Raw genomic sequence first — 25178 nt, 5'->3', positions numbered from 1 at the left:
GCTGAAACACCTCCGTGCGGCCAGGCGAGATTCAGAAACATACGAGGGCACAGCTTAGCTGCCACATTTCATGACATTGGGTGTCAATGACCTTCGGGCAACTGACTTCTCTCACTTTCTTTCATAGAAGGCTGTTTCGATAGATAACGAGCGTAGAATTCTCTGAAAAAGGATCTGAAAATAACGCGAATAATTAATAATAATAAGAGTTCGTTTTCTTCAAGTTCGACCCTCACTGTAACCATCTTCTGGAACACAGCACGAGAATTGCTAGCTGAATTATTGAGAAAACTGATAAGCGCACATTGTATTGGAGATATGAATATTTTCCCAAATAAGTTTTTAACACCGATGATGTACCGTAATACAAAACGGCGTGCGATGTATAAATTAGTTATGATTCCCGACAAGTCGTCTATACCTGTGGAGTAGGGTGTGTCACTAATCGCAATGCAAGGTGCTCCATCGATTTTATTGTGCTCCACTCATGTGTAAAGTGCGTGGCATTGTTTATTTCCCGCAAATTTTAACCCCAGGCGGCGCCGAGCGAGAGGAGTTCACCATCTCACAACATAGGCGACCCTAGCGCCACTAGCGGCTGTTTGCGAAACTAACGGGCCACTGACTGTATGGGCTTATCTCTGCTCTCTCTAAGCGCGTCTAGGGACAAAGAATAGTATGGGTAGATTGCAGATAGTGCAAGCTAATGACGAATACCTATAATTAATACAATGTCCCAGGGGCCCAGGAAAATTTTTCAAGTTGGGGTGCAAGCCCAAAATACCTGGCGCCATGGCGCATATGAAATAGTAGCGTAGTCAGGGGGTCCCAGGAGGCACGTGCCCTCCAGTCTCCCCCCTATCGGATTCAGAGGACCCTTCGGGTTGGACGGGCTCTGTGGCACCTGTTTACCGCTTAGGGTCCATGCTGGCCATATTTCGATTCAGAAAGGCCCCATAGGGCTCGTAAGAGCACCTCGTGGGTCCAAAGAAGCAACACTACATTGTCCATGAGGGTTACACGCCGGCTTCTGAAGGCTACTGGCGGCCTCTGAGGGCCCTTTACCGGCCTCTGATGGCCCCTTGCCTGCCTCTGAGAGTCTTTGCCGGCCCAAGAGGGGCCATATATCTAGGGACTTACACCAGCCTGTAATGGCCTCACACCAATTTCTCTCAGACGGCCCCATTACGACGACTGTGAGACTGAGGGCCCTCACTGGTGCTTCTGAGAGCCCACCCGGCCACAAAGTGCCCTGTGGCACCAATTAGCCTCTGAGGGTCCACGCTGACTATATTTCGACTGAGAAAGACCTCACAGGTCTCGTAAGAGCACCTCATGGACCCGTAAGTGCTCCATCGATTTCTACGATCCTCACCCGTCCCGGCCGGACGTGTCCATCGCCGCTCCGCCCCAGGCCCTTTGTCTGTGCCAACAGCGCCCTCTGGTGGTTTTTTTCCAATAGCGGTGAAAGATATCCTTTGAAAGTCAACCTGTGGTATTGTAATAATATTGTTAAACAAAAGAAAAGCCAGAAACAATATTGTTGAAGTCTCAAACGAAAGTGGAGAAAATGCCGCTGAAGTTGAAACTGAAACCGCAAGCGGAAAAAGGCGGGAGTGCGAGTGCGCCGTGTACGCCGACGGAGACAAATGCGCAACATATAAGCAAGGATATAAGTGCCGCGTCGGAAAATAAAAATGAGGACAGCGATGTAAGTAGTGGAGCTGTGACCAAGAAGCAAAAAGGTAAGAGGGGAGATGACGAAGGCAAAATAGTTTGCAAAGGTCCCAGAGGAGGTTCGTGTGGTAAAACTGTGGAAAACAATGCTGATGGGGCCTGGGGGCATTGAGTGTGAATTGTGTCTCAACTGGTTCCATCCTGCATGCCAGGGACTACTAAAAGAGGCCTATGTAGCCATCAGGGAAAATAACCTGTTCTGGCTGTGTCAAAACTGCAAAGTGTTCATGCCGGAGTTCAGAACTTTGGTGCAGGGCAAACTCGGAAAAGCTGTTAACGAGATAGACCAAGCACGCCTACTTCGAATGGAAAGAAAGATAGACGAGTTGAGTAAGGCTGTTCAGGAACAGCACACACAGGCTAGCAAAATGAGAGCAGAAGAAGCAGAGGTAAGAAAGACCTATGCAGATGCTTTGAAGATGAACAGCAGTACAAAACCGGCAGAGTCAATATCAGCAGAAATTCAGGGTTGTCTCTCTGAGCAAGCTGAACAGGAGAAAAGGGCTAGGAACCTAGCAATCTATAATTTACCAGAAAGCCAAGCAGCTTCCGCAGAGGAACGGATCAAGGAGGATATTTCTCTGTTCACGGACATTGTGAAACAGGAATTAAAAAGGAATGTCAAAATAGAAAAGGCATTTAGGGCAGGGAAGAAAGTGGAGGATAGGCCCAGACCCTTGATTGTGACAATGGAAAACGAGGAAAGCAAGTGGGATCTGCTCAAGGCAGGAAACGGTCTAAGAGAGAGTATAAATGAAACTGCTAAAAGCATATACATAAACAGGGATCTCACCAGAAAGGAAAGAGAGCAGGCAAAGAAAGTGAGAGACGAGTGCAACAGGCGAAGAAGTGCAGGGGAAAAGGTGAGGATTTTCAAAGGAAAATGTGTAGCTGACACTCGAAAAGCAAGTGATGTGAGGGAGAATCCATCCCGAGGGGACGGACCTGCTGGTTCTACCCCGTCAGGACAAAACTGACTAACAACAGGAGGGAAAAGGAAACTGAGATCTCTTAGAGTGCTGTACACGAACGTAGATGGGCTGTTAAATAAAAAGGATGAACTGGAATTAAGGATAAACAATTCTGTAGCCCCCCACATCATCATTTTGACTGAAGTGATTCCCAAAGCACAATGCAACGAAATAGTGCAAAGTGATATAATGATTCAAGGTTATCAAGCACCGTTGATTAACTTTGTATTGGAAAGTGAGAATCCAGGAAGAGGAGGCAGAAGAGGGATTGCAATATTCATTGCAGAAAATTTGCTAGATGTGGAACAGTTCAATGTCGGCACAACACTGACAGAAGCAGTCGGTGTAAGAATTAGGATCTCCAGCTCAGAACAGGTGAGAGTCGTGGGCATGTATAGAAGCCCATCCATCAATGGACTTGAATCTACCAAGGAAATATGTTGCCTGATTGAAAGATTCACTGAGTCTGAGAGATCTCCAATAATATTCCTGGGGGATTTTAACTATCCTGAAATAGACTGGCAAAGTCATACAGTACGAGCAGGTCAGAATCACCACTCTAATATGTTCCTGCAAGCATGCCAGGAAAATTTGCTTACCCAATTTGTACACCAAGAAACTCGCTTCCGCAAAGGGCAAAATTCCAGTACACTGGATCTTATACTTGCTACAGAGGAAGATATTGTCCAAGATGTGCAACATTTGGCCCCACTTGGACATAGTGACCATGCAACTTTGTCACTCCAAATACAATGTAACTGCTTGGAAGCAAAATGCTGCCCAACGAAAAGGAATTACAACAAGGGTAATTATGGAAGAGCCAAAGAGCTGTTACAACAAACTGACTGGAGGGGCATGGCAGAAGGAGGCATAGAACAAGGTTGGCATTTTTTCAAGTCCAGAATGGATGAAATATGTAATGAAGTGATTCCTCTCCAGCAGTCGAAGCATAAGAAAAATATGTACATGAACAGGGAAGCATTTCGATTAAAAAACAGAAAGGATAAGCACTTCCGGAAGTTTATCAAAACAAACTCTGAAGCAGACTTTCAGAGATATAAGACTAGTAGAAACAAGTTGAGATCTTTCACGAGGAAGTTAAGAAGCAGTTTTGAGAAGAAACTGACAGGTGAACTTAAGTCTGATCCAAAGTCGTTTTGGCAATACTGCAAGTCTAAAGCAAAGACACAAACCAAGATAGATAAGTTCATCAGAGAAGATGGCACAGAGGCAAAAATACCAAAAGAGAAGGTACTTGAGTTGAACAGATTCTTTTGTTCTGTGTTCACCAAGGAAGACATGGCGACCCTACCAGCAGTTACACCGGTGGAGGGGAATCGGATACTAGACGATATAACCATTACAAGAGAAAAGATTGCAAACAAGTTGGTCAAGTTGAACAAATCCAAGGCCCCAGGTCCAGATGGGGTTCACCCCAGCATTCTAAAGGAGACAGCAGAGGAGGTTAGCTTACCACTGTCAATTCTGTTTCGGAAGTCAATGAATGAAGGTAAACTGCCAAGTGATTGGAAGATAGCAAATATTAGCCCAATTTATAAGTCAAAGGTACGCAGAGATAAAGTAGAAAACTATAGGCCGATTAGCCTAACTTCACAGGTCTGCAAAATATTTGAATCTTTGATTCGGGATGAATTAATTGATTTCTTCATGGACAGTGAAGTGCTCTCTGATGCCCAGCATGGATTTGTCCCTGGCAGGTCCTGTATATCTCAGATGATTCTTGTCATGGAGGAGTGGTCAAGGAACCTGGATGATGGTACCCCAGTGGATACAATTTATCTTGACTTCAAGAAGGCGTTTGATGCTGTGGCCCATGAGAGGCTAGTCATTACCCTAAGAGGACTTGGCATCAGTGGCAACCTACTGAACTGGATAAGAGACTTCCTGTTTGGGCGCAAGCAGAGGGTGGTACTCGACGGGACAAGTTCTGAATGGGAGGATGTCACCAGTGGAGTCCCACAAGGAAGTGTCCTGGGCCCCACACTCTTTGTAGCTGCAATCCAATCTCTGCCAAAGGACATAACAAGTGCCATAATGATCTATGCTGACGACACGAAGGTGTATCGGCCTGTATTAAGAGAAGAGGATGCAAGACAGCTCCAGAGTGACCTTGATACACTGCTTGCGTGGTCCAACAAATGGCAATTACCCTTTAACACCAGCAAATGTAAGGTCATGCACCTTGGAGCCACAAATATAAAGTACAAGTACACTGTTGGAGACAGGGAGCTGGAAGTCTCATCAGAAGAGAGAGACCTTGGGATCCTGGTTGATGACTCCCTAACATTTCATGCACAGGCAGCTTCAGCAGTGGGAAAGGCCTTCCGCACTTTGGGTCTGATACGACGCACTTTCCTGACCCTAGACGAAATCACACTGCCACTACTTTTCAAGGCAATGGTTAGACCGATACTGGAATATGGAAATGTGTGTGGGGTCCTGTCTACTGCGGTGACCAAGACAAGGTTGAGAGAGTTCAGAGGCGGGCCACAAAAATGGTAGCATCAGTCAGGCATCTAGCATACAAGGAGCGGCTGGAGAAACTGAAGCTACCAAGCATGCACTACAGAAGAGAAAGAGGGAACATGATCATGGTGTATCAGATTCTAACAGGAGGAATTAGGATCGACCACACCCGGATCTTTCAGAGGGCTCCACCAGACGCCACCACAAGAGGACACTCACTTAAGCTGATTAAACCATCGGCAAATCGCGCACAGAGGCAGAACGCGTTCTCGCACAGAGTTGTGAACAAGTGGAACAGTCTCCCTGAAGAAGTAGTGAATGCCAGGACAGTCAACAGATTCAAAAATGCTCTAGACAAACACTGGAAGAACTTGCTGTACCAAACCAGAACCGACTAAACTACAAGCCAATGAGCAGGAAATCCACAGGCTTCCTTTTCCTAGCCTATCACCTTTCCTGTAATTACGGAGCGAGCGAAGCGAGCGGAGTCTCATACTGAATTAAGGGAAAATCCTGAGTATGAGCGGCCGGCCGGCCGGTTCAGTAAGTAAGTAAGTAAGTAAGTAAGTAAGTAGCCACACTAAGATCTCCGTCAGGGTCTACGCCGGCTTCTGAGGATCCCATAACGGAGACCGTGAGGGCCCTCAGCAGTGCCTCTGAGGGTACACAACCGGCACCTCTGAGAGCCCCACACCAGTGGTTCTAAGGGCCCACAAGGACACCACTGAGGGTCCCCCACGCCAGTGCCACACCATTTATGCAGCCCTATATCGGTGGCTCTGAGGTACCTACACCTGCCCCTGTGAGGGTTCCGCAAAAGCATATCTGACGGCCACTTACCTGAGTAGCCACGAACCACCCGCTCTAGAGGAACTCACCAGTGCCGAAGTCATTAGGCCCGCCCTGCTGCTGCTGCTGCTGCTGCTGCTGCTGCTGCTGCTGCTGCTGCGCTGGCGGCGGCGGCGGAGCCGGAGGTGCGCCGTCCTCCGTCTTCAGTGCGCCGGACTGCTCCTGAGGCCGCGCCGCCAGCGAGCTCGGCTTACCACCTGCGGGGAGCGGCCGTCAGTCCACTGTCCAGCACCCACACCGGTCAGCCGGCCCCGCGCCCACATACCCTGACCTCTGGCTGCACCACGTGCAATAGCACGGCCCACCCAGCTATCTCGCGAAGTTCGCCCCAAGGTCGCCGATCAGGTGTGCCCCCTGGGCCGGGCCGTGTGCGTGCCGGGCGGTGTGCGTGTCGCCGCCACGATCAATACGCAACAGTTTGGCCGGCGCACCGAGACGGAGAGCGGCGACCGGCCGCAGTCGGCAGTCGGCACCTGCCGCCGACCGCTCCCTCCACACCAGCCGGCCGACCAGCTCCGCACCCTCGGCCGGCGCCGCCACTGACCACAGCCGACTGAGTGGGACAGCGACAGCCCCGCAGCTCGCGCCTCGTGGTACTTCCTATACATTCGCAAGCATTAGAACGATCCGATTGTCGGCAATGGGCCGAGTGAAGGCGGCCCAGCCAGCGGCGAGCAGCGACGTTCACCGCTGGCTGACGGACGGCCGCTCTGTAATGGTGCGAACAGGAACACGCTAAAAACGACTACAAAGCCAATCGCTGAGGTTGAAACCAAACCAACACATGCCGTACAGTGTCCCGTGTCTAACAATCGCGGCAAATTTGCCGCCAGTGCCTGCCGCGGGGTGTTTCACCCGACCGAGAGCCAGCGCGGCCCACCGACCACCACGGTTCTAATGCCACCACGGCCGCGCCAACTAACCGCTCTGTGGCCGCGGTGCAGAGTAGTGGCACGGCACCAATGGTGCGCCGCACGCGCCACGGCCTGGCCGCCGCCGAGGAATGCGTCGCGCAGCGCACCGCGCGTTTCCCCCTTTTTGTGAATTGTCGGTCGGTCGCGTCTGCCGGCGCCCTCCGCGCGCGGCAGGCAAAAACACGGGCCCAGTCGGCCGTCCCGGCGGCGCCGTTCACGTACGTGTGCCCCGGCGCGGCGGCGGCCGGCCGGTGGCGTGTGACCGCGGCGGCGCGCAGCCAGCGCCGGTGCGGCTGCTCACCACGTGCCGCGGAGCCGAGCGGCGCCCTCCACCGCACCGAGCGCGCCGCAGCGGACTCTGGGGCACGGCCGGCGCCCGACAGCTCCTGGCTGAGCTGCGGCAGCCCGCAGCGGTGGCCGCCGTTTGAAACCCTCCGCGGCGATTGCAGCGTGTTGATAAGGTAATCGGTCGGCGGCAGAGGACAGCCTCCCAGCGGCTCAGCGGCCAGCCCACATAAACATGCGGCTGTGGCGTTTGGTTCTCGACGGGGCGGCCTGTTCAGGGCGGCCGGCGGCTCACCGTGTGCAGTGGGCGGCGGGCGCTGCCGACCGTCACACGCCGGCCGCGGCGCCGCGCACCGTACTGGCACCTACTCTACACAGCCGCCGGCCGTCGCGTCGGGCCGACCGGCTCAGGGCTCAGAGCCGGGCGAGCGCCGGGGGCCGCGGCACATCCACACCAGTGGAATCCGATCCCAGACACATTCTCTCAGATCCGTGCAGTGCGCATTGCGCATGCAGCTTATTGTTAACGAGCGAACGAGCGAGTTTACCTACCTCTGGTTTAAATGTAGATTATGACCTTCTCCCGCTTTATTTGAGTTGGAACTATCTTTTTAGTAGAAAAGGAATAAATATCGTGTAAATTCATTATAATTTATCGAGGAAAAAATTGCCGTATTTTTATGCTGAAGTCGCTCAATCACTCCGCGCTTGATAGTGATGTTGAAGAAAGTACTTGAAGGCGTATACCAAAAAATCGGCAAATAAACGTTCATCAATAGTAGGTATACATTTTTACTTTAGTTGGTCGCTGCCTTTATGTTCCATTTGTCTATAAAAGTTTTCTTATGAAGTTTGCCCCTGTACGTTTTGGAATGATTAAAACAGATGGGCACTGGTTAGATATACATAATTTAATTGCATTTCCATTTTTAAATAAGGAACGGACGCAGACACAGTCTTCCTCCTTATTTCTGGGGCAACTGTGTATTAATTGTATTAATCATTATCAATCAAATTAATTAATTATTAATAATAAATTATTGATTAAAACTAAAGCGCCGTTATTTGTGACACAAGCGCAATACACTGCGACTTTTTATAGAGGACAATGCTTTTTCAAAGGGTGTTGCAAGTAATGCAAGTACTGCTTCCCTCTTGCAAAAAGAAAAACGTTTTCACATTCAAAAATGTACTATTTTTGATATTTGTTTAAAAGTACGGCAAAAATAGCGTGACGGTCAAATATTTTTTCTTCAAGATACAAGAAAGGTCATATTCTCCCATTAAAGGAACTATCCCACCTTCTAAAATGTTGTTAAAACCAGTTAAATTGTGCCCGACTTAATAGATTGGATGACCAGGAACACGGTTTTGGCATTTATTTTTCATTAAACATCTTAGGATCCCATTTTCCAAACACAAACTTTCAAATATGTGACGTCACAGCCCAAAATTACCTCCTTCCCCAGGCCACATTACTGTCATAAAGCTGATTCTTTTTACTCTGTAGGCACCACAACAAAGTTCAGACCAAGTTTTAAGCGATTTTTCAACGAACAAACCCATTTAAATCAGAATGACTAAACGAGGTGACGTCACACTAACGGTCGCTCCATGTTGAAGATAGGGCCTTGCGCAAGGCCCATTTTCAAATGAAGGGAACGAATTTCTTCAACACCAAGAGGCCGCGCCGCAAACTTGGCTATTTCAACTCAAACCCCATGTTAAAGGTGGGATAGTCCCTTTAACGGGAAAAATATGCACAGGCGGCCGTGACACTTGAGGATTACCTACATCTTGAAAAAACGTTCGGCCGATCGACAAGCGGTCTTCTGCATCAGATAGATCCGTCCTTTAACCCGCGACCGGCGGGGGTCCTGGATTTCCACGCACCGCTGGGGGGAGGGGGTGTTTGAACACCCCCTTCTAACTCGGCTCCTGGGCCACCTAGCGATACGCGGAAGGCGGCGTTCGAAAGAGCGCCAAAAATGATGAAGAAAACACAAGTCACTTTTTTGGTAAGGTTAAAGGTCAGGTCACCAGAGGTCATTAAAGGCAAAATTTCGCCGATTTTCAGGTCGAATGTGGACAATTTCCAAGAAGCCAACGCATAACCCGGGAACCAATAGAGCTACAGCGCCGCGGAAAAGCGCATTCGATAGCCCTATTAACGCTCTTTCTGAGTATGGTTCACAGATTCGACCTAACGTCAACGATTTTGCCTGCAGGGGGCAAAAACTGCCAAAATAGCCGATTTTCGGAGTTTTTCTGCAATAACTTTTGACTCAAACATTGCACGAGCTTGCTTTTACCGGCATCGTGTTCCTCTCGTCAAAACAGATCGGATGAACTACCTATAACTTGACCTTGAAAGGTCAACTTGAAAATTTGACCTCAGGTCAAGGTCATGACCTGACCCGAAAGGGTCATATTGCATATCGGTCGATCCGTATCGTCCATCTGAACATATTCAAGGCATTTTAATCGCTCTACCGTGCCTCTATCAAAGGTTAAACGCGAAAAACTGTTAGATACCATTCGTGACCTGGGATGACCTCAGGGGCGTAAACAGGGGGTCACGGGTACCATTTTCATGTTCAGTGTGTCAAAGTTACTTGTATTTCAGTGTTTGATAGCGTTTATAACGGATTTCGTCCAAAAGAGGCGCCTTTCAATTTTCTCCCATTGACCTATGTATATAATGGGGAGGTCGCAAAATTGACCTGACCTCAGGTCACCGATATCAAAATTCCGAGATATACATTTTGTACATACTATTGTTGTTATCAATCGCTGAACATTTCAAAGCAATCGGTCACTCGGTGAAGCTATGGCAGACATTGAAACTTTTTATGAGGTGAGGTCACTTGAAGTGACATAGTGATCTGACCTTGGTTTGAAATTTTCACAAGAAGTGTGAAATTGATGTATGATAAGGTGTGCCAAAAACGGCGGCGCTATTCGCGAAAAACCACAGGGGGGGGGGGTCAAACTCCCCCCCAGCAGGGCACGGGTTAAAAAGCAGGGACTCTCGACTGCTTTCGATGCATATGAGTGGCCAGTCCGGTACAGCCATAGCCCGCGTGTCAAAGGTGTCTGAAGTCACCTTTCTGAAAGGCGGTAGGTAACCTCTAGGCTGATTGACTTACGGTCTTTTATTAGCAAAACCTCATCCCTTTAAAGTATCAAGTTCGGACTACTCTCGATGCATGCGGGCGTCAACCACTGAACCTGCCACATGCAAAACGGAAGGGTGTCAAGTTTCTACCCATTGCAGTAACTAGGCAATACCTGACCTGAATGCGCCGAAACCCACATGCCGATAGCCACCCATCGGGCAATGCATTTCCATGTGTTGAAGTGCGTGCTCCCACACCTCGACAGCGCCCGGGCCGATTGCGCTCAAAGTTGGCAATCGGGTACAGTCCGCTCCACATCAAGCTTGCGGTCAGACTTCCTTCGGCAGTTCTTTGGATAAGGTTACCGAGGACTACTGGGAATATGATAGGAAGAAAGCGTTGAGCATTGACCAACTATTAACGACATGTATTTTCGATATTATGAGCCACCGCTCAAGCTTCCTATTCGAGTTTAGGATCGTCTGAGCAAACAAAGCACATCTGTCCGTGGCACGAGGAGAGAGAGGTAGCGGCTTCCGAGGAGGGCGGGCCCTCCGCCGGCCCGCGACACCGCGGCCCCAGCACAGTACAGATGCACTGAGCGAGCCGGCGCGTCTGCCGTGCAGCGGAGGGAGGGAGCGCCCACAGCTCCGCTAGTCGCCCCCGGACGAGCTGCTGCGACAGCTCGGCGCGCGTCAGCAGCTCAGCTCCGGACATTGCCAGAGACGGCCAGCGTGCTACTGCTCACCTGTGGCCGCCCGGCCTCCCTCTCCACCTGCAGGGACCGTCAGAGGCCGGCTGGAACCATCAGCCGGCCCCGGAGCACCAGCCTCTCATAGAACCAGCGCAACGAGCAGCAACATGCTGGACGTCTAGCCTAGCAAACCCCGGCGGATCGGATAACGTGGCAGGCAGGGCGGAGCACACACTAGTATGGAAAGGGAGCCCCAGCTACTCTCGGTTTTCTCCCGGGAAAGAAGTCGAGCAAGTATCAGATACACTGAACAGCGCAGGGATAACTGCAATCAAAACAGACTACCTGGCAACAATTGCAGCTAAAACAGGACTTAACTGCAACTAGAACAGACACCGTAACTATCACAAGGCTTCACGGCTAGTGGCATGGCCGCATGTTGATCGGAGCGGAGCCAGTGGCCTGTGGCGTGCCAGTGTGTGGCCGTGCGCGGTCCGGAGGGAGGCAGCGGTGGAGCGCCGCGCCCGTCAGGTGGCGACCGCACCAGGTCAGATCCGACCGGGCCGCCCAACTGTTGCTGAACCACCGGCCCGGCGCCGGGTCGATGAGCCACCCGGGCCGTGCGCGCCGTCTCCGGCAGCCCGGTGCAGCGCCAAACGGACGGGAGGCACGGCCTCAGATGATAGCCCCCGCCCGCCCGCCAGTGACGACGGCACGGCACACTGGCACAATCGATGGTAGCGCTGGCCCGATGAGCCGAACGCCGGCGACAGCGGCAAACCGCGCTAACCTGACGACAGCGGCAAACCGCGCTAACCTGGCGACAGCGGCAAACCGCGCTACCTGACGCCCATCGCCCGAAGTCGGTCTGAGGAAGGTGCTTATGGTGTCAATGACGTCATATTTAGTGAAGCGGTATCAAATCAACATTTTCTTCAGGTTTGAAAAGAAATGGAAGCCGGAGGTTGCCAATGCTGTTCACTGAGACCGACTGAGAAATGTACCACCGCCTCTCATGGAAAAATCGTAAGAAGCTAAGTGAGAAAAATCAAGGTGGTGCAAATCGCTGGGGAAAATGATATTTGTGATTGACATGCAACTTAATTAATTACACGGGTTTTGCTGCATAACCTGATAGGATTGGCAATTGAAAATGGTGTCGTTTGAAAGAGCATTCAATTTTGTCCAAGATCCAGTCATCATTTTTGCATGACGAGCAACAGTAGGTACCCACAAGAACATGCCTGCACAAACTGCTGGTAAACTATTGAGCGTAGGGCAGCGCATAGGGCACGGCACAGATCAGGGCAAAGAGCAGGGCACAGGGCAGGGCACACGTCAGGGAACATGGAAGGGCAACATGACTTGACCCAGAACAGGGTAAAGGGACGGAAACAGGGCAAGGAAAATGGTAGGGCACAGACCAGGGGACAGGGCAGGACAGGACACAGGGTAGGGACGCAGTGGGCCAAATCCGCAGGGGCTACGTCCCAAGGCGATGGGCTGCGTTCCAAGATGGACGCAGCAAGTGCCTTAAAATATGCCCTGCTCCATTCCATTCCATTCCAACTGTTTGTTGGTAATACAAATTAAACGCATAATATATATAGTAAAATAAGAGTCTGCTGGGAGATGCCCATTGCCCATCCTTACCGCTATCTGACGAGGCAAGTCTTCGACTCAGCATTCTCATCCCTGGAGCAGGGTCAGTGCTTTCGGGTTTGTCACAGTCAGCGACTTTTTTTCGTTGATTATCTTAAACGCTGTTTAAGCTCGCTTGAAAGCATCAATCTATTGAGCGTGGTACATGATTGGCCACAACTATTAACCCGCGCCGTGGTGGTGGTGGTGGTTACACCCCATCAGCTTTTTCGCGAATACCTACAAAAATGGCGAGCAGTGCCGCCGTTTTTGGCACACCTTATCATGCATCTTTTCTGCACATGTGGAAACTTCAGACACAGGTCATTCAAGGTCAGGTCAGCAGGTCACGTCAAGTGACCTTACCTTAGAAAATGTTACAATGCTCGCCAAATTACAAAGCGCTTGGTCAAATTTTCAAAGTGACCTTTACGGCCAAAGTATTGTTTAATCGACGCGTCGCGACGAGAAAAACACGATGGTGGCAAAAGTGATGTCGTGACTCCCTCGTGTCCAAAGGTATTGCAGGTACATTTTTCGTAAAAACGGCTCTTATTGGAGTTTTTGCCCTTTGCAGGCTAAACCGTTGCCCTTAGGTCAAATCTGAGGACCCACCCCAGAAGAGCGCTAAAAGAAAGCTATCGGATACGCCTTTTCGCGGCGCTTTAGTTTTATTGGCTCCTGAGTTATGCGCCGATTTGTCAAAACGATACGATTCGAAGCTCTTTCGAATGCCATTTACCGCGTGTCGATACGTGGCCCAGAAGCCGAGTTACACCGTACACGGGGGTGAAAACGCCCCCCCCCCCCTCCCAGCACGACACGGAAAACTCTAACCACCAGCACAGCGCCGGTTAACCCGCGCACCAGCGTGGGGGGGGGGGGGGCGGCGGTTGACCGCCCCCCTCTGAGGTTTTTCGTGAATAGCGCAAAAACCGCGGAGCGTAGCGCCGCGAAATTTCGCATGACTTTTCCCTCATCAATTTTACACATGGTGTTTAAGTTTTAACCTCCTACCTTTCAATGTCAGGTCACCAGGTCACTTCGAATGACCCAACCTCAAATCACTTTTTTGCAAATTTGTCAGTGTCAGAGCTACAGTAGATAACGGGGGCCTTTGATTTGAAAGTCGCAGGATGTAACAAGGTCATTAGTAGCTACAATTTGTATATCTCGAAATTTTGATATCGATGACCTAAGGTCAGGTCAATTTCTTGACATCCCCATTATAAGTCAATGGAGGAAAAAGCAACTCCCTGTTTTTTTTCCACTAAAACGCGTCGGAATGGCCCAGTATACCATGAACGACCTTATATACGATCAACCTCGACTACCTTGAGGCCTTTTTTCCTCTTGGGCAACTAAGGTCATGTGACGTCATCAAAAGGTCACCGTAAGGTCAAATAACCTCCGTAAAAATTGTAGATCTTGTCCGTACGTACCCCATGCCGTTTACCACTTGTCTTTATCTTGCTTCGTTCTCGAGATCTCAGGGGGTGGGGTGGGGGGCGCTCAACCACCCCCTCCCGCGTCGGTTCTAAGTTGGCGCACACCCCCGTCGGTGCACGGGTTAAGGTCAATGCCCGGTTTTAACCCGCGCCCCGCTGGAAGGGGGGGGCAGAATCTGCCACCCCCCGTTTTTTTTTTTGCCAATAACTTCTAAAGGCGTTACGCTAGCGACGCCAAACTTTCAGTACCCTATCATACATCAATTTAACACGTTTTCTGAATATTTGAGCGAAATCCGTCGGATTTTTTTTTTTGAGAAAATGACGTTTAAGTGACTTCATGTCCGCCACTTTTGCCTAAGAAAACGGCAAAAATTCAAATGCCGCTAACATCTTCATTTGTAAAGGAATCAAGAAGTAACAAAAAAGTTATACGTGATTCTGCTTTGTCTATCAAATGGCTATCTCGGTTTTAGAAAATTTTGGATTTAGCCCAATTTTCCTTAAAAACAGACTTTTTTTGGAAAATAATTATAAATCCAAAATTTTTAGTTTATCGAGAAAAAAGAAACGGAATATATGTCAGAGAAGTGGTCTATGTGCACCTATATACCAATTTTTAGAAGAATCGGTTAAAAAATGTGGAGTTATTCAAAATGTTATGACGTCACGACACACAAAACTTTTGAAAAAAATGATTTTTTTTCGAAGTTCTAGACCTTGTACGGAAACAAAAATAGCACCATTCGATTCGCCGTGAAAACTGCATCAGATAGACACCTTTTTTGGTCTTAACAACCAACTTCAAAATTTGACCTCACTTGACGTGACCTTGACCTGACCTCGACCTGAAACTCATCCAGATGTGCTCCGTATCACTTATTGAGTGTGCTTATTGAATTCTATGAATAAAATGACCCATATAACATGTGTCGCACATGCCCTTTTCTACATTTCATTTTTGGTGACCTGACCTGACCTTGACCTTTGCATGATATTGTATGCAACAAATATTGTCTTGGTAGCCTAAGAACACGTTTTGGGCAATCAGCCTCAGTCCATTCTTCGGCAACTACGGTGCAAGGCCGATACTGTAGAAACTTGCATTTTGTACCCTTGACCTGAACTTTTATTACTTAAGCAAAAAAAAAATGGCTCTTAAGATCCGCCTTGTTGAGAGCTTTGACCTAACTAGCTTTGAGCGTTGAGGGGGGGGGGGTGGGTGCAGAATCTGCCCCCCCCCCCAGCAGGGCGCGTATGGCTGAATAGCCCAGCGGGGCGCGGGTTAGTTGTATATGTTGTTATTCAGCTGGGACATAATTAATGTGTAAAACGTTGTTTTGACACCAGCTATGTAGTTTTATTGGGAGCTTTCGAGAGCACTTCGGCTCCCTTCTTCAGCCAAGTCAAACAAACACTAAAATACAGTAATCAAAAACATTAATATGTCGTTCGGTTCGAGGTCAAAATCGTAAGTATAGGTCAAGAAATGAGTGCGCCACATTTTAAGTACAATTGTCACATAGTTTCATTAATTTTTTGAAAATACACACATCACATAATCGACCAGCAACCTCTTTACAAAGAAACACCTAAAATCACACATCCACACACCGCTAAGACTTAAATCACACGATACACATCATTCATTGGCACCCCTGGTCTCGTGTTCATAAGAGTCGATTCGTTCGTTTTCGCTATAAATATGCCCTCTTTTATCTTTCGTTTTCTCCAGTTCGTTTCATATGCCAGAATTTTGACCTCCTCCCATTTAATACTGTGCCCCGTCTCCAAAACATGTTTCGAGATACCCGAGTGGTTGTCATCCCCATTCCTGATCGCCCTCTTGTGTTCGCTTTCTCTCGTTTTTATGCTTCTCCCTGTCTCACCTATGTAAACTTTTTCACACATGCACTCATATTGGTAGACTACGCCCGCATTAAATATTTTTTCTCGTTTGTCCTTTGGCTTTACTAACATACTCCGTAGGTTCCTCCCCGGTTTGTTTGCGACCTTTGCATATGGTGCCAAAGCCCTTGTCACCCTTTCAGTGACCCCTTGCACGTAGGGGAGAACCACCACTGGCTTACGCTCCTCCCCTTGGTCCTCTTGTGTCCTAGCCCTCCCCGCTAGCATCTTTCGGGGTTAATCAATGCCAGATGAAAGCATGCTTTTTAAATCAAGATAGGCACTCTTAGAAAGTCCATTTTAAGCTTTTTATATTTTGAAATGTACAATATATCTTGCCAAGATACTCCAGTACAGCTCGGTACTTGATTTAACTTTTTTTGCGGAGGGGGGGGGGGCAATGATCAACCTCTCACTTAAAAGGGCTGTTTAAGCGAAACGAAAAGCAATAGGAATTCACAACCTCGTGCACAATACACACTTAAAAATGGTGGCAAAAACATATGGACAAACTTGTATTTATCTACGTCACCTATAACTGTGTTAGGTCAAAGAGTCTTTATTCACCCCTGTAGGTCAATGGCGACACATAAACATTTTTTTATATATATAAATTTAACTCGAATGTTTGAATGGACGGATTGACAGAGCCGGAGTCCACGCTAAGCAGAGCTTGTTGCGTAGACCCCGACCCCTACCGTCCGATCGCGCAATTCGGGGTAACGGGAGAATTTAGATGCCAAAGTTTAACGTGCCCTTCAAAGCCGGACACGGCCTGTCCCACTCAACTGACTTCAACTGGCTGCGGCTGCTCCCACCAACCGCAGACCATCCCCGTCAGGAGTCTCATATATCGAGCGCCGGAGCGTCTCGAACCCGGGCTCTCACTACCGGGAGTCCGATGCTCTACCAACTGAGCTACGGGACAGGCTTCATATCACCTGCGAGATCACGGTATGACGAGAAGGCAGCTCTACGAGCATTTAGGATGTAGCCGGCGGATGTGTCACCATCTCGGCGCGAGCCGTCTGCTCCCAGATGAGCGGCGCCCGGCGCTGGTCGGGCCGCACCGGCCGCCGGCGCGCCGCGCCGCGCCGCCCAGGTGCCAGGAATGCAGCCGGCCGACCGGCCGGTCGGGGTGCGCCCGGCGGCCGGCACAAAATGGCGACAGCCGGCCGGCCGGCCGCAACAGCGGCGCGCCGCGCTCCCACCGAGGGGCGCTGCAGTCCTGACTCTGAGGCGTTCAAAGTAACAGCTGATGACAGTGGACAGCGACTGGGGGACGGCGGCCCGCCTCCCCCGGTCGGCACCGGTCCCCCGCTCTCCCAGTGGACGGCGGCCTGCCTCCCCCGGTCCCCCGCTCTCCCAGTGGACGGCGGAGTGCCTCCCCCGGTCCCCCGCTCTCCCAGAGTGAACGGAGGCCTGCCTCCCCCGGTCGGCACCGGTCCCCCTCAGAGTGAACGGTGGCCTGCCTCCCCCGGTCGGTGGGCCAGCACGACCCCCGAGGACGCCGGGCGATCGATAGCCCGTGTTCAGCTGTGATTCATGTGTGCCGGCCACCGCGCCACGCACCGCGGCTGCAGTGCAGCGCCCGCCCGCCGACCCGGTGCGGCCGGGGACGCGCGCCTCCATTAACCGAACATTCAATCATGGGACTAATTGGCTAGAGAGAGATGTCTTTGCGATTTGAATCCGCTCGCGGGTGCATCTGCAACCACGGATGCATTCTGTTAGCGGGCGTAACTGATGATTTTTTTTTCGTTTTCAGGCACGGGTTTCCGGATTTTACCAAAAACCTGTGACAGTCGTGCCGATGACGGGTTAAATTCTTAACTTTGCAACCGAGCAAATCTCAACAAAATCTCTGCGAGTAGGATGGCTTCCATTGGCCACATGCCTGCTGCCCTCACAAGTTACCGGACGGCGACTGCTACCTTCCCCTATCCCTTCGCAGGCCGCAACCACACCCCTCGCCCCGCCGCGCTCGCGCTGGCTGACTCCGCGTGCCAGGCTTCGGTCAATCGGTCAGTGCTACCAGCGGCTCTCAAACTTTTCCGCCCAACGGCGGCTGGAACAGGTGGCGCCTTCGCTCAGAGTCGCGATACTTTCAAGACAGACTATACACTACATACACGGCAGTGGTACGAATCGTTTCTTGCACCCGCTCCGCGGGACAGCCTTGACCGCACGCTTCCTGTCACGCACCCCAGGTGGCACCGCACTGGTGCGCACACTGGAGGCTATCCCGATTTCTCGGGCCCGGCAGGTCAGAGGGCTGCTCCGGGACATGAAGCGAGGCCGTGCCCTCGGGACATGTCACCGGACCGAAGGATCTGTTTAAAGGCTGATCAGGCCCGTGTACCTGCTGCCGGGGGCGCTGGCTGGCACAGCGGTAATCCCCACGACCGAGCGAACACTCCCCAGTTACTGCCATCTCCTGGGTAGGAGCAGGCCGAGGAACATGCTGTCAGAGGTCAGCTCCGATCCAAGGACCTCCCACACCAAACGTGAACGCACTTGCCAACTGCGCCACAAGGGTGGTCTGGCCTGTGGTATGTAGTTATCGGTAGGGCAGGATTGGCCCGGCAGCTGAGGCCTCAAAGCGAGGCAAATATGCCCGTTAATGGATACTGAAAGAATAAAGGAAGTGATCCGGCAGCCACAACTAAGCGCAGACATAGATTACCACTTAGCATCGCGACTACGCTCCCTCTAGATCGATGTCATTCAGATGAGCGTTTAAAAGCAGACGACATTCCATTTTCGACTTTGTTCTCGGTGTAACGGCGGTACGGTATGCCAGTTGCAGCGTATGCAAGTAAGAGCTTTACCGTGTTTCAGATTAGCTCTTGCATCAAGATGTTGCCGCTTTCGCTCCACCGCGCAAGGTGCGAGCATGCCGCACATAGCATAGCCCAGTGCCTAGGAGCGTCGATCTGGTTCGCTTCAAAATAAATAAGCCGGCTCTGCCAGAAGCTGGTAAATGCGGGGTAGTGTGGGTGGCAGCCACCCGCTCACTGCGGCCCCAACAATGCACCGCATGGATATTTCCGATTTAGCCTGACAGGTGGTACAACCAAATTCCATTCTTTTTACCTCAGTTTGCGTAAAACTGACTGAACTCTCATGTATGTGTCTCATTTTATCAACAATATTGTTTATGCACAAATATGAGCCGAAAAGCAGGTGCTGCTTATTTTACACACCGAGTAGAAATGAACACTGAAACACACGGTTGTGTGGCTCCTAAATGGAAACCAAACCTATCATGTTCAGCATGATAACTCGCATATGGTCGATGGCCACATCCTTCGGGAGCATGCAGTTGCAATAAAACAACAATATATAAAATTGTGCAAAATTCTGGGCCTCTTAACCCGCGCACCGACGGGGGGGGGGCGGTTATCCGCCCCCCCCCCTGAGGTTTTTCGTGAATACGCCGCGAAATTTGGCATGACTATTCTCTCATCAATTTTATACATGGTGTGCAAGTTTGAACCTCCTAACTATTAAGGTCAGGTCACCAGGTCACTTTGAATGACCCAAACTCAAGTCATTTTTTTTTGCAACTTTGCCAAAGTGTTAGAGCTACAGTAGATGACGTAGGCCTTTGAAAGTCGCAGGATGTTATTAGGTCATTGGTGACTACAATTTGCATATCTCGGAATTTTGATATCGATGACGTAAGGTCAGGTCAATTTCTCGACCTCCCCATTATAAGACAATGGGGGGGGGGGGAGGAAATCAACTCCCTGTTTTTTTTTTCACTAAAACGCGTCAGAATGGCCCCATATACCATACATGACTTCATATACGATCAACCTTCACTACCTTGAGGCCTGTTTTGCTGTTGGCCAGCTGTAAGGTCATGTGACGCCATCAAAGGTCACCAACGGTTTTTGCCAATAACTCCTTACAGGAACGAGATACATCCGCGCGGATGGTCTCATGGTGCCCAGCTCGTCAAGGCGCATCGAATGATATACATGATGACCTCGAGGTCACGTTACCTGAGGTTAACCTTTGACCTTGACCTTTCGAGGTCAATATGTATATGATTCGATGCGGATTGACGAGAGGATCATGATGATACCCTTAGTTTGTTCCTAGCTTAACTAATTCGAACGTTATTCGAGAAAAACTCTTCATATCTAGCGCCGCCATTTTGACTTTTTTGACCCCTGTGACGTCATCTTTGACCTGACCTGAAAATGGCCTCAGTAAAAATTGTAGAACTTGTCCATGCGTACCCCCATGCCGTTTACCGCTTGTCGCTAGCTTGCTTCGTTCTCGAGATCTCAGGGGGGGGGGCGGTCATCCGCCCCCTCCCGTCGGTTCTAAGTTGGCGCAGAACCAAAAGAATAAGCATTCGAGACACCACAAGGCACATGACCTCAAATAGCAAAACATGTGTTTGGCGAACATTTCCCCATCGATGATTTTCAATGAAATGCATTTTACTCGATTTGACAACGCATTTCTTGAAATGCCTGTAAACGGTGAAAATTCGACCTTTGACCTGACCTGTGACGTCATCGGTTTGACCTAGGTCAATGTAATTTGGTCACAAGGTAGTTTCCCACTGGGGCTATCCAACGCCGTTTGCCGCTTGTCGCTATGTTGCGTGGTTTTCAAGATCTTAGGGGGGGGGGGGGCAAAATGCCCCCCTATCAGACCGCGTTGCTCGGCAGACCCCATCAGGGCGCGGGTTAACAGTACACCCATGACCCAAGCTTACAAATTTCCTTTGAAACAGAAGCTCCAGATGAAATCAAGCTATACAAGAAAACCATCCCAGAAAACATCTCGTGCAATGTTTCTTGGATGGCTGGATTGCATTGCAATACTGCATCAAACATACAGGAAACACCAGCAAAATTTAAGACCCACGGAGCATGACAGCACGTTTAACTCTGAAATTTTTCCCAGCTATATCAAAATTGCAAATATTTTTATTTCATAATCACGCTTCATGCGGCCTGTGCAATTCATAACACGGAATGCAATGAAAAAACGTTTGGAAAATTTCGGAACATCGGATATTGGCCACTTTGAAGGCCGATAGGGGCTGTGTGCGACGGGGGCCGGCCGCCTGCGCGTGTGACCGTCACCAGAGCTGCGCCGGGGCGGCACAGTGGTCCGCGCCGGCCCAGCCCGACCTTGGCAAACGGAGCACACAGCTCTGGTGCCGCCGGCCGGCCGGCCGCTGGACGCGCGGCTGGCAGCCGGCGCCGCGCGCCTCGGCTCGGCGGCCCGGCCACTGCCCGCACGGCGGCCCGGCCGGCCGGCTCCGGCCACTGCCCGCACGGCGCCGGCTCCGGCCACTGCCCGGCGAGCTCAGCAGACGTCCACTGCACCTCCGATATGTGCAGACGCTCAAACGACCGGGTCGACCGGGACCTTCCCGAGAAACGACCGGGTCGGAGTCGGCTTCGGAATGACCTGGTTCTTGACATGCTGCCATGTGGAACGATCAACACATCGACACGCAAAGACCTACTTCTGCGATCGAGTGCCGAGGATGAGATACACGTGTCGGCACCGCAATGATGCAATGCTGCTGCTCTATTCCCTATATCCTGACACCCACGAACCACCGACTTCCAGCTTCATTATCGGCTGATTCGGTGCGAACGGGCCGATCTCTGAGTCTCCCTCCCGCCCGCCCGACTTTCCCGTTGCGTGGAGCGCTCAGTGCTCGGCGGCGGCGCCCGGCGTGGCGCACCTACCTGAGTCATGGGCCACCGTCATCGCGCTGCTCATGGTCTGCACTATGGGCCGAGCGGCAGTGCGCGGCCGCGGCCGGCCATTGCCGCCGCCTCAGCCCGGCCGGCCAGCGCACGGCCCACACGCTCGCTGACGCCGCGCTCACCACTGGGTCTCTCGGCCCCGCCACGCGCACGCACACGGCCGCGTCCCGGCCCGCCCGGCTGGCCGCTCAGCGCCGCTCTCGACCGTCTCCCGGCGCTCACCAGTCGCACACTGAGCAGGCCGGGGCGGCGCCACTATCTGCCGCGGCCGGCCGGCCGGCCGGCCCGTTTGACGTAGCAGTGCCACTCGGCGGCGGGCGGCCGCTTTGTTCCCGGCCGGCCACCGTCGGCGGCGGCCGCCCGCCGCTAGGGGCCACAGTCGCCTGCGCCGGCGGCCGGCGGTGGCGGCGCCGCGGCGCGCCGGCCGCAGGCGACTGTGGCCCGTGTGGCCGCTCTCGGCAGGTGCCGCACCGCCGCGCTGGCCGGCCGTCTCGGGGGGGGGGGGGGGGGGGAGCAGGTAGGAGCGTCGGCCCATTCAGGCCAGCCGGTGGCTTCTCTGACCGACGCCGAGCGCTGCCACTGGTAAACACACGGCGCTGCCGGCGGCCGGTGCCCGGATCGGCGGCGTACTCACCATCGGCGGCTGCCGGCGCCGCTCCCTCAGCCTTCAGCTCGTCGTCCACGGCGGCGGGGGCGGGGGCGGCCGGAGGGGCGTCCGGCGCGCCGCCAGCGCCGTTCAGCGGGCTGGCGTCCGCTCCCGGCCCGGCCGAGTCCCGTTTCCCGGACGCCGGAGGGGCGGCGGCCGCCGCCGCGCCGCCCTTCTTCTCTTTCTTACTGTCTTTCGGCTCCTTGATCATGCTGCCTGGCGCCCTAGAGCCGCCAGCAGCGGGCAGTCATTCAGGTCTGGAACAGAATCAGCAGAGACACTCAGGACACGGCCGGCGCAGACAGGCGTCGCAGCCAGCCATAGGTGCAGCCTGCAGGGGGATGTAGGCCTGCCCAGTGTCCAGACTACACCATCGGCTGATACCGGTAACCAGCCGACAAATGACGAGCGACACGGCGCCGAGAGGAAAACGACCGGCCCAGCAGACAATATCCTCGCGCCGGCGTCAACACGAGTCTTGTGGCAGTCGGGGCAGGGGCCGCCTGACAGGGCTAGCAGTATATTCAACAGGTACAGCGGCACTCTGACAGGGAGAGCGGCCATCCGACAGGTATAGTCTCTCTTGAAGGTATCGCGACCCTGAGGGGTGGGTCCCAGCCGCGGTTGAGCGAACAAGTTTGAGAGCCACTGGTAGCACTGACCGAAGCCTGACACGCGGAGACAGCCCACAGTGATGCAAATGGGGTTCACGAGTGGCCATAAATACCAAAAAGTCAAGTTAACCAAACCGAGTAAATCGCGATATGGCTAATCAAAGACATGTCTGGTGCATCTGAAATCACATAGCTTTCATGTTTGTCAAAACCAGCCTCGTGTATGGTTGTCAGAAGTAGCGACATTTTATGTCTTAACCCTCGCCCATGTAGGGGGGGGGGGGTTGGTGCAACCCCCCCCCCCCCCCTGAGGTTTTTCGGAAATAGTGCAAAAACGGCGGCGCGCAGCGCCGCCAAATTTTGGGTACCTTATGGGGCAAACCTTGCGCATCTTTTGATAAAAAAAAAATTGACCGGGTCATGTCAGGTCACGGAGTTATGACGTCACAAAGGGAACAGCCTCCGGCCGGATTTTCACAAACTGAGTGCCAACGCCCGAGGTTTCCTGCCGGTGGTACAGACATCGGTTGATGGATCGTGATGAAACTTCTCATGCATGTTGGGGCAAGTATTGGCTATCATATGGTATAAGAAACTTGACCGGGTCAGGTCAGGTCACGGAGCTATGACGTCACAAGAGGAACAGCGTCCGGTACTATTTTTGAAAAGCGCCCGAACCACTATTTTGCTAATTCTTGTCACCTCAATGGGAATATGCAGCAATATTAGCTTCTATAGGGAGCAAATGGACCTTCCAAATCCAAAAATCCAATCAGATTTCAAAAATTTAAATTTTGATTTTTCGAATTTCTGCCGCCGACTGTGACCTTGCCGACTTCCGGCGCTCCCAACGCGCCATTTTTAGAGCTAGGGAAACGAAATACATACCAAACGATAGAAAATTGATCAAGGAACACGATAGTGAAGGTTTCAAGTCGATATCTCCCACCGTTTTGCCGCAATCGCCGCGGAAAGTTGAAAAAGTCTATTTTTCCGAAAATTTGACCTTTGACCGGTCAAAAGTAGGTCAAATGTTGACCTAGGACCAAAAATATACCACCAATCGCGAGATCTCGGCGAGAGCAATCCGTTGGTCTTTTCCGCTAAGCTCTACGACGCTCCGTTTTCAAACGCCAAGGGGGGGTCGCACCAACCCCCCCCCCCTGCATGGGCGAAGGTGGCAGATCGCCGTTTACGGGCGAGGGTTAAAATTACTGTCAGGCACTTGCAAGTTCAAACGCCGCTAGTGTGCGTTCATTTCATACGAACTGGAAAAATTATACATGGTAATGATCCCCAAAGCCTGCTGCTTCTCATGTCGGGTCACAAAAAGCCGTATCTCTTTTGGTTTGGCGTTGATCTAATCATCTGTCATCTTGTTGCAATCACAATTTTTTAGTGAAACATATTTGCTTTCGTTTCACCTATGTACAGCAGTTTACACAGTGTGTGCCCGTTAGTGCATCATACCATAGCATTCCCTAATAATTTCTGAGCCAAACCCTGAAAGAATAAGGGCGCTAGCACAGGGCAGACCAGCGCTATTGAAGTTTTTGTCCGGCGCGGTCGGGTGTCGCGGTCAGGGCGGATTGCTTTCACAGCGGATTGCAATTTCGACAGACATTTAGCTTTTTAAAAAGCTGAAACTCTGCTTGAGGCTCATGATGAACAATAATAATATAAGAATAAGCAGTAACCTCATAATATAAATCAGAAACAGGAGTCAAAAAGTTATATTTAAAATTATCGAATATTTCGCTCCTGGAGCTTCGTCAGCGATAATTACAGAAAAACATATGTTTTTCATTACGGAGCGAGCGAAGCGAGCGTAGTCTTTCCTTAGATTAACGGAAATTTCTGAGTATGAGCGGCCGGCCGGCCGGCCGGCCGTGGTCACGCTTTTGCGAGGCTTATATCTCAGCAACCACTTGACCGATTTACACGCGGTAATTTTTGCAGGGTAGCTTCATTCCTTCTACCAAGTATTGGACTATTCCCGATGCATGTGGGTGACCCCTTATTATACTGGTATGTTATTCTGTGTTTATGTTTGTCATATGTTTATGTTTGTCAACATATGTTTATCATATGTTTTTTCTGTAACTATCGCTGACG

General features: G+C 51.4%; 1 protein-coding gene across 3 annotated transcripts in view; it reads right to left on the bottom strand.

Moving 5' to 3' along the window:
• Positions 1-25178, bottom strand: part of LOC122384452 (collagen alpha-1(I) chain-like) — an 87382-nt gene that overhangs the window by 13079 nt on the left and 49125 nt on the right. For 2 of the 3 annotated variants that reach the window (XM_043371843.1, XM_043371844.1), the window contains 2 exons: positions 22438-22706; positions 6074-6241 (listed from right to left, as the gene is read on the bottom strand). In XM_043371843.1, the coding sequence (XP_043227778.1) occupies positions 6074-6241; positions 22438-22660 (391 nt within the window). In that variant the 5' untranslated portion in view covers positions 22661-22706. Of the gene's footprint in view, positions 1-6073; positions 6242-21782; positions 22038-22437; positions 22707-25178 lie in introns of those variants that run through there. The other variant, XM_043371845.1, reaches the window with a different exon arrangement.

The sequence above is a fragment of the Amphibalanus amphitrite genome, unplaced genomic scaffold (genome assembly GCF_019059575.1).
Source record: "Amphibalanus amphitrite isolate SeventyFive unplaced genomic scaffold, NRLGWU_Aamphi_draft 000190F_arrow, whole genome shotgun sequence".
NCBI lineage: Eukaryota > Metazoa > Arthropoda > Thecostraca > Balanomorpha > Balanidae > Amphibalanus > Amphibalanus amphitrite.
Note: the sequence above shows the minus strand (reverse complement) of the source record. Positions and strands in the feature narration are given on the sequence as shown.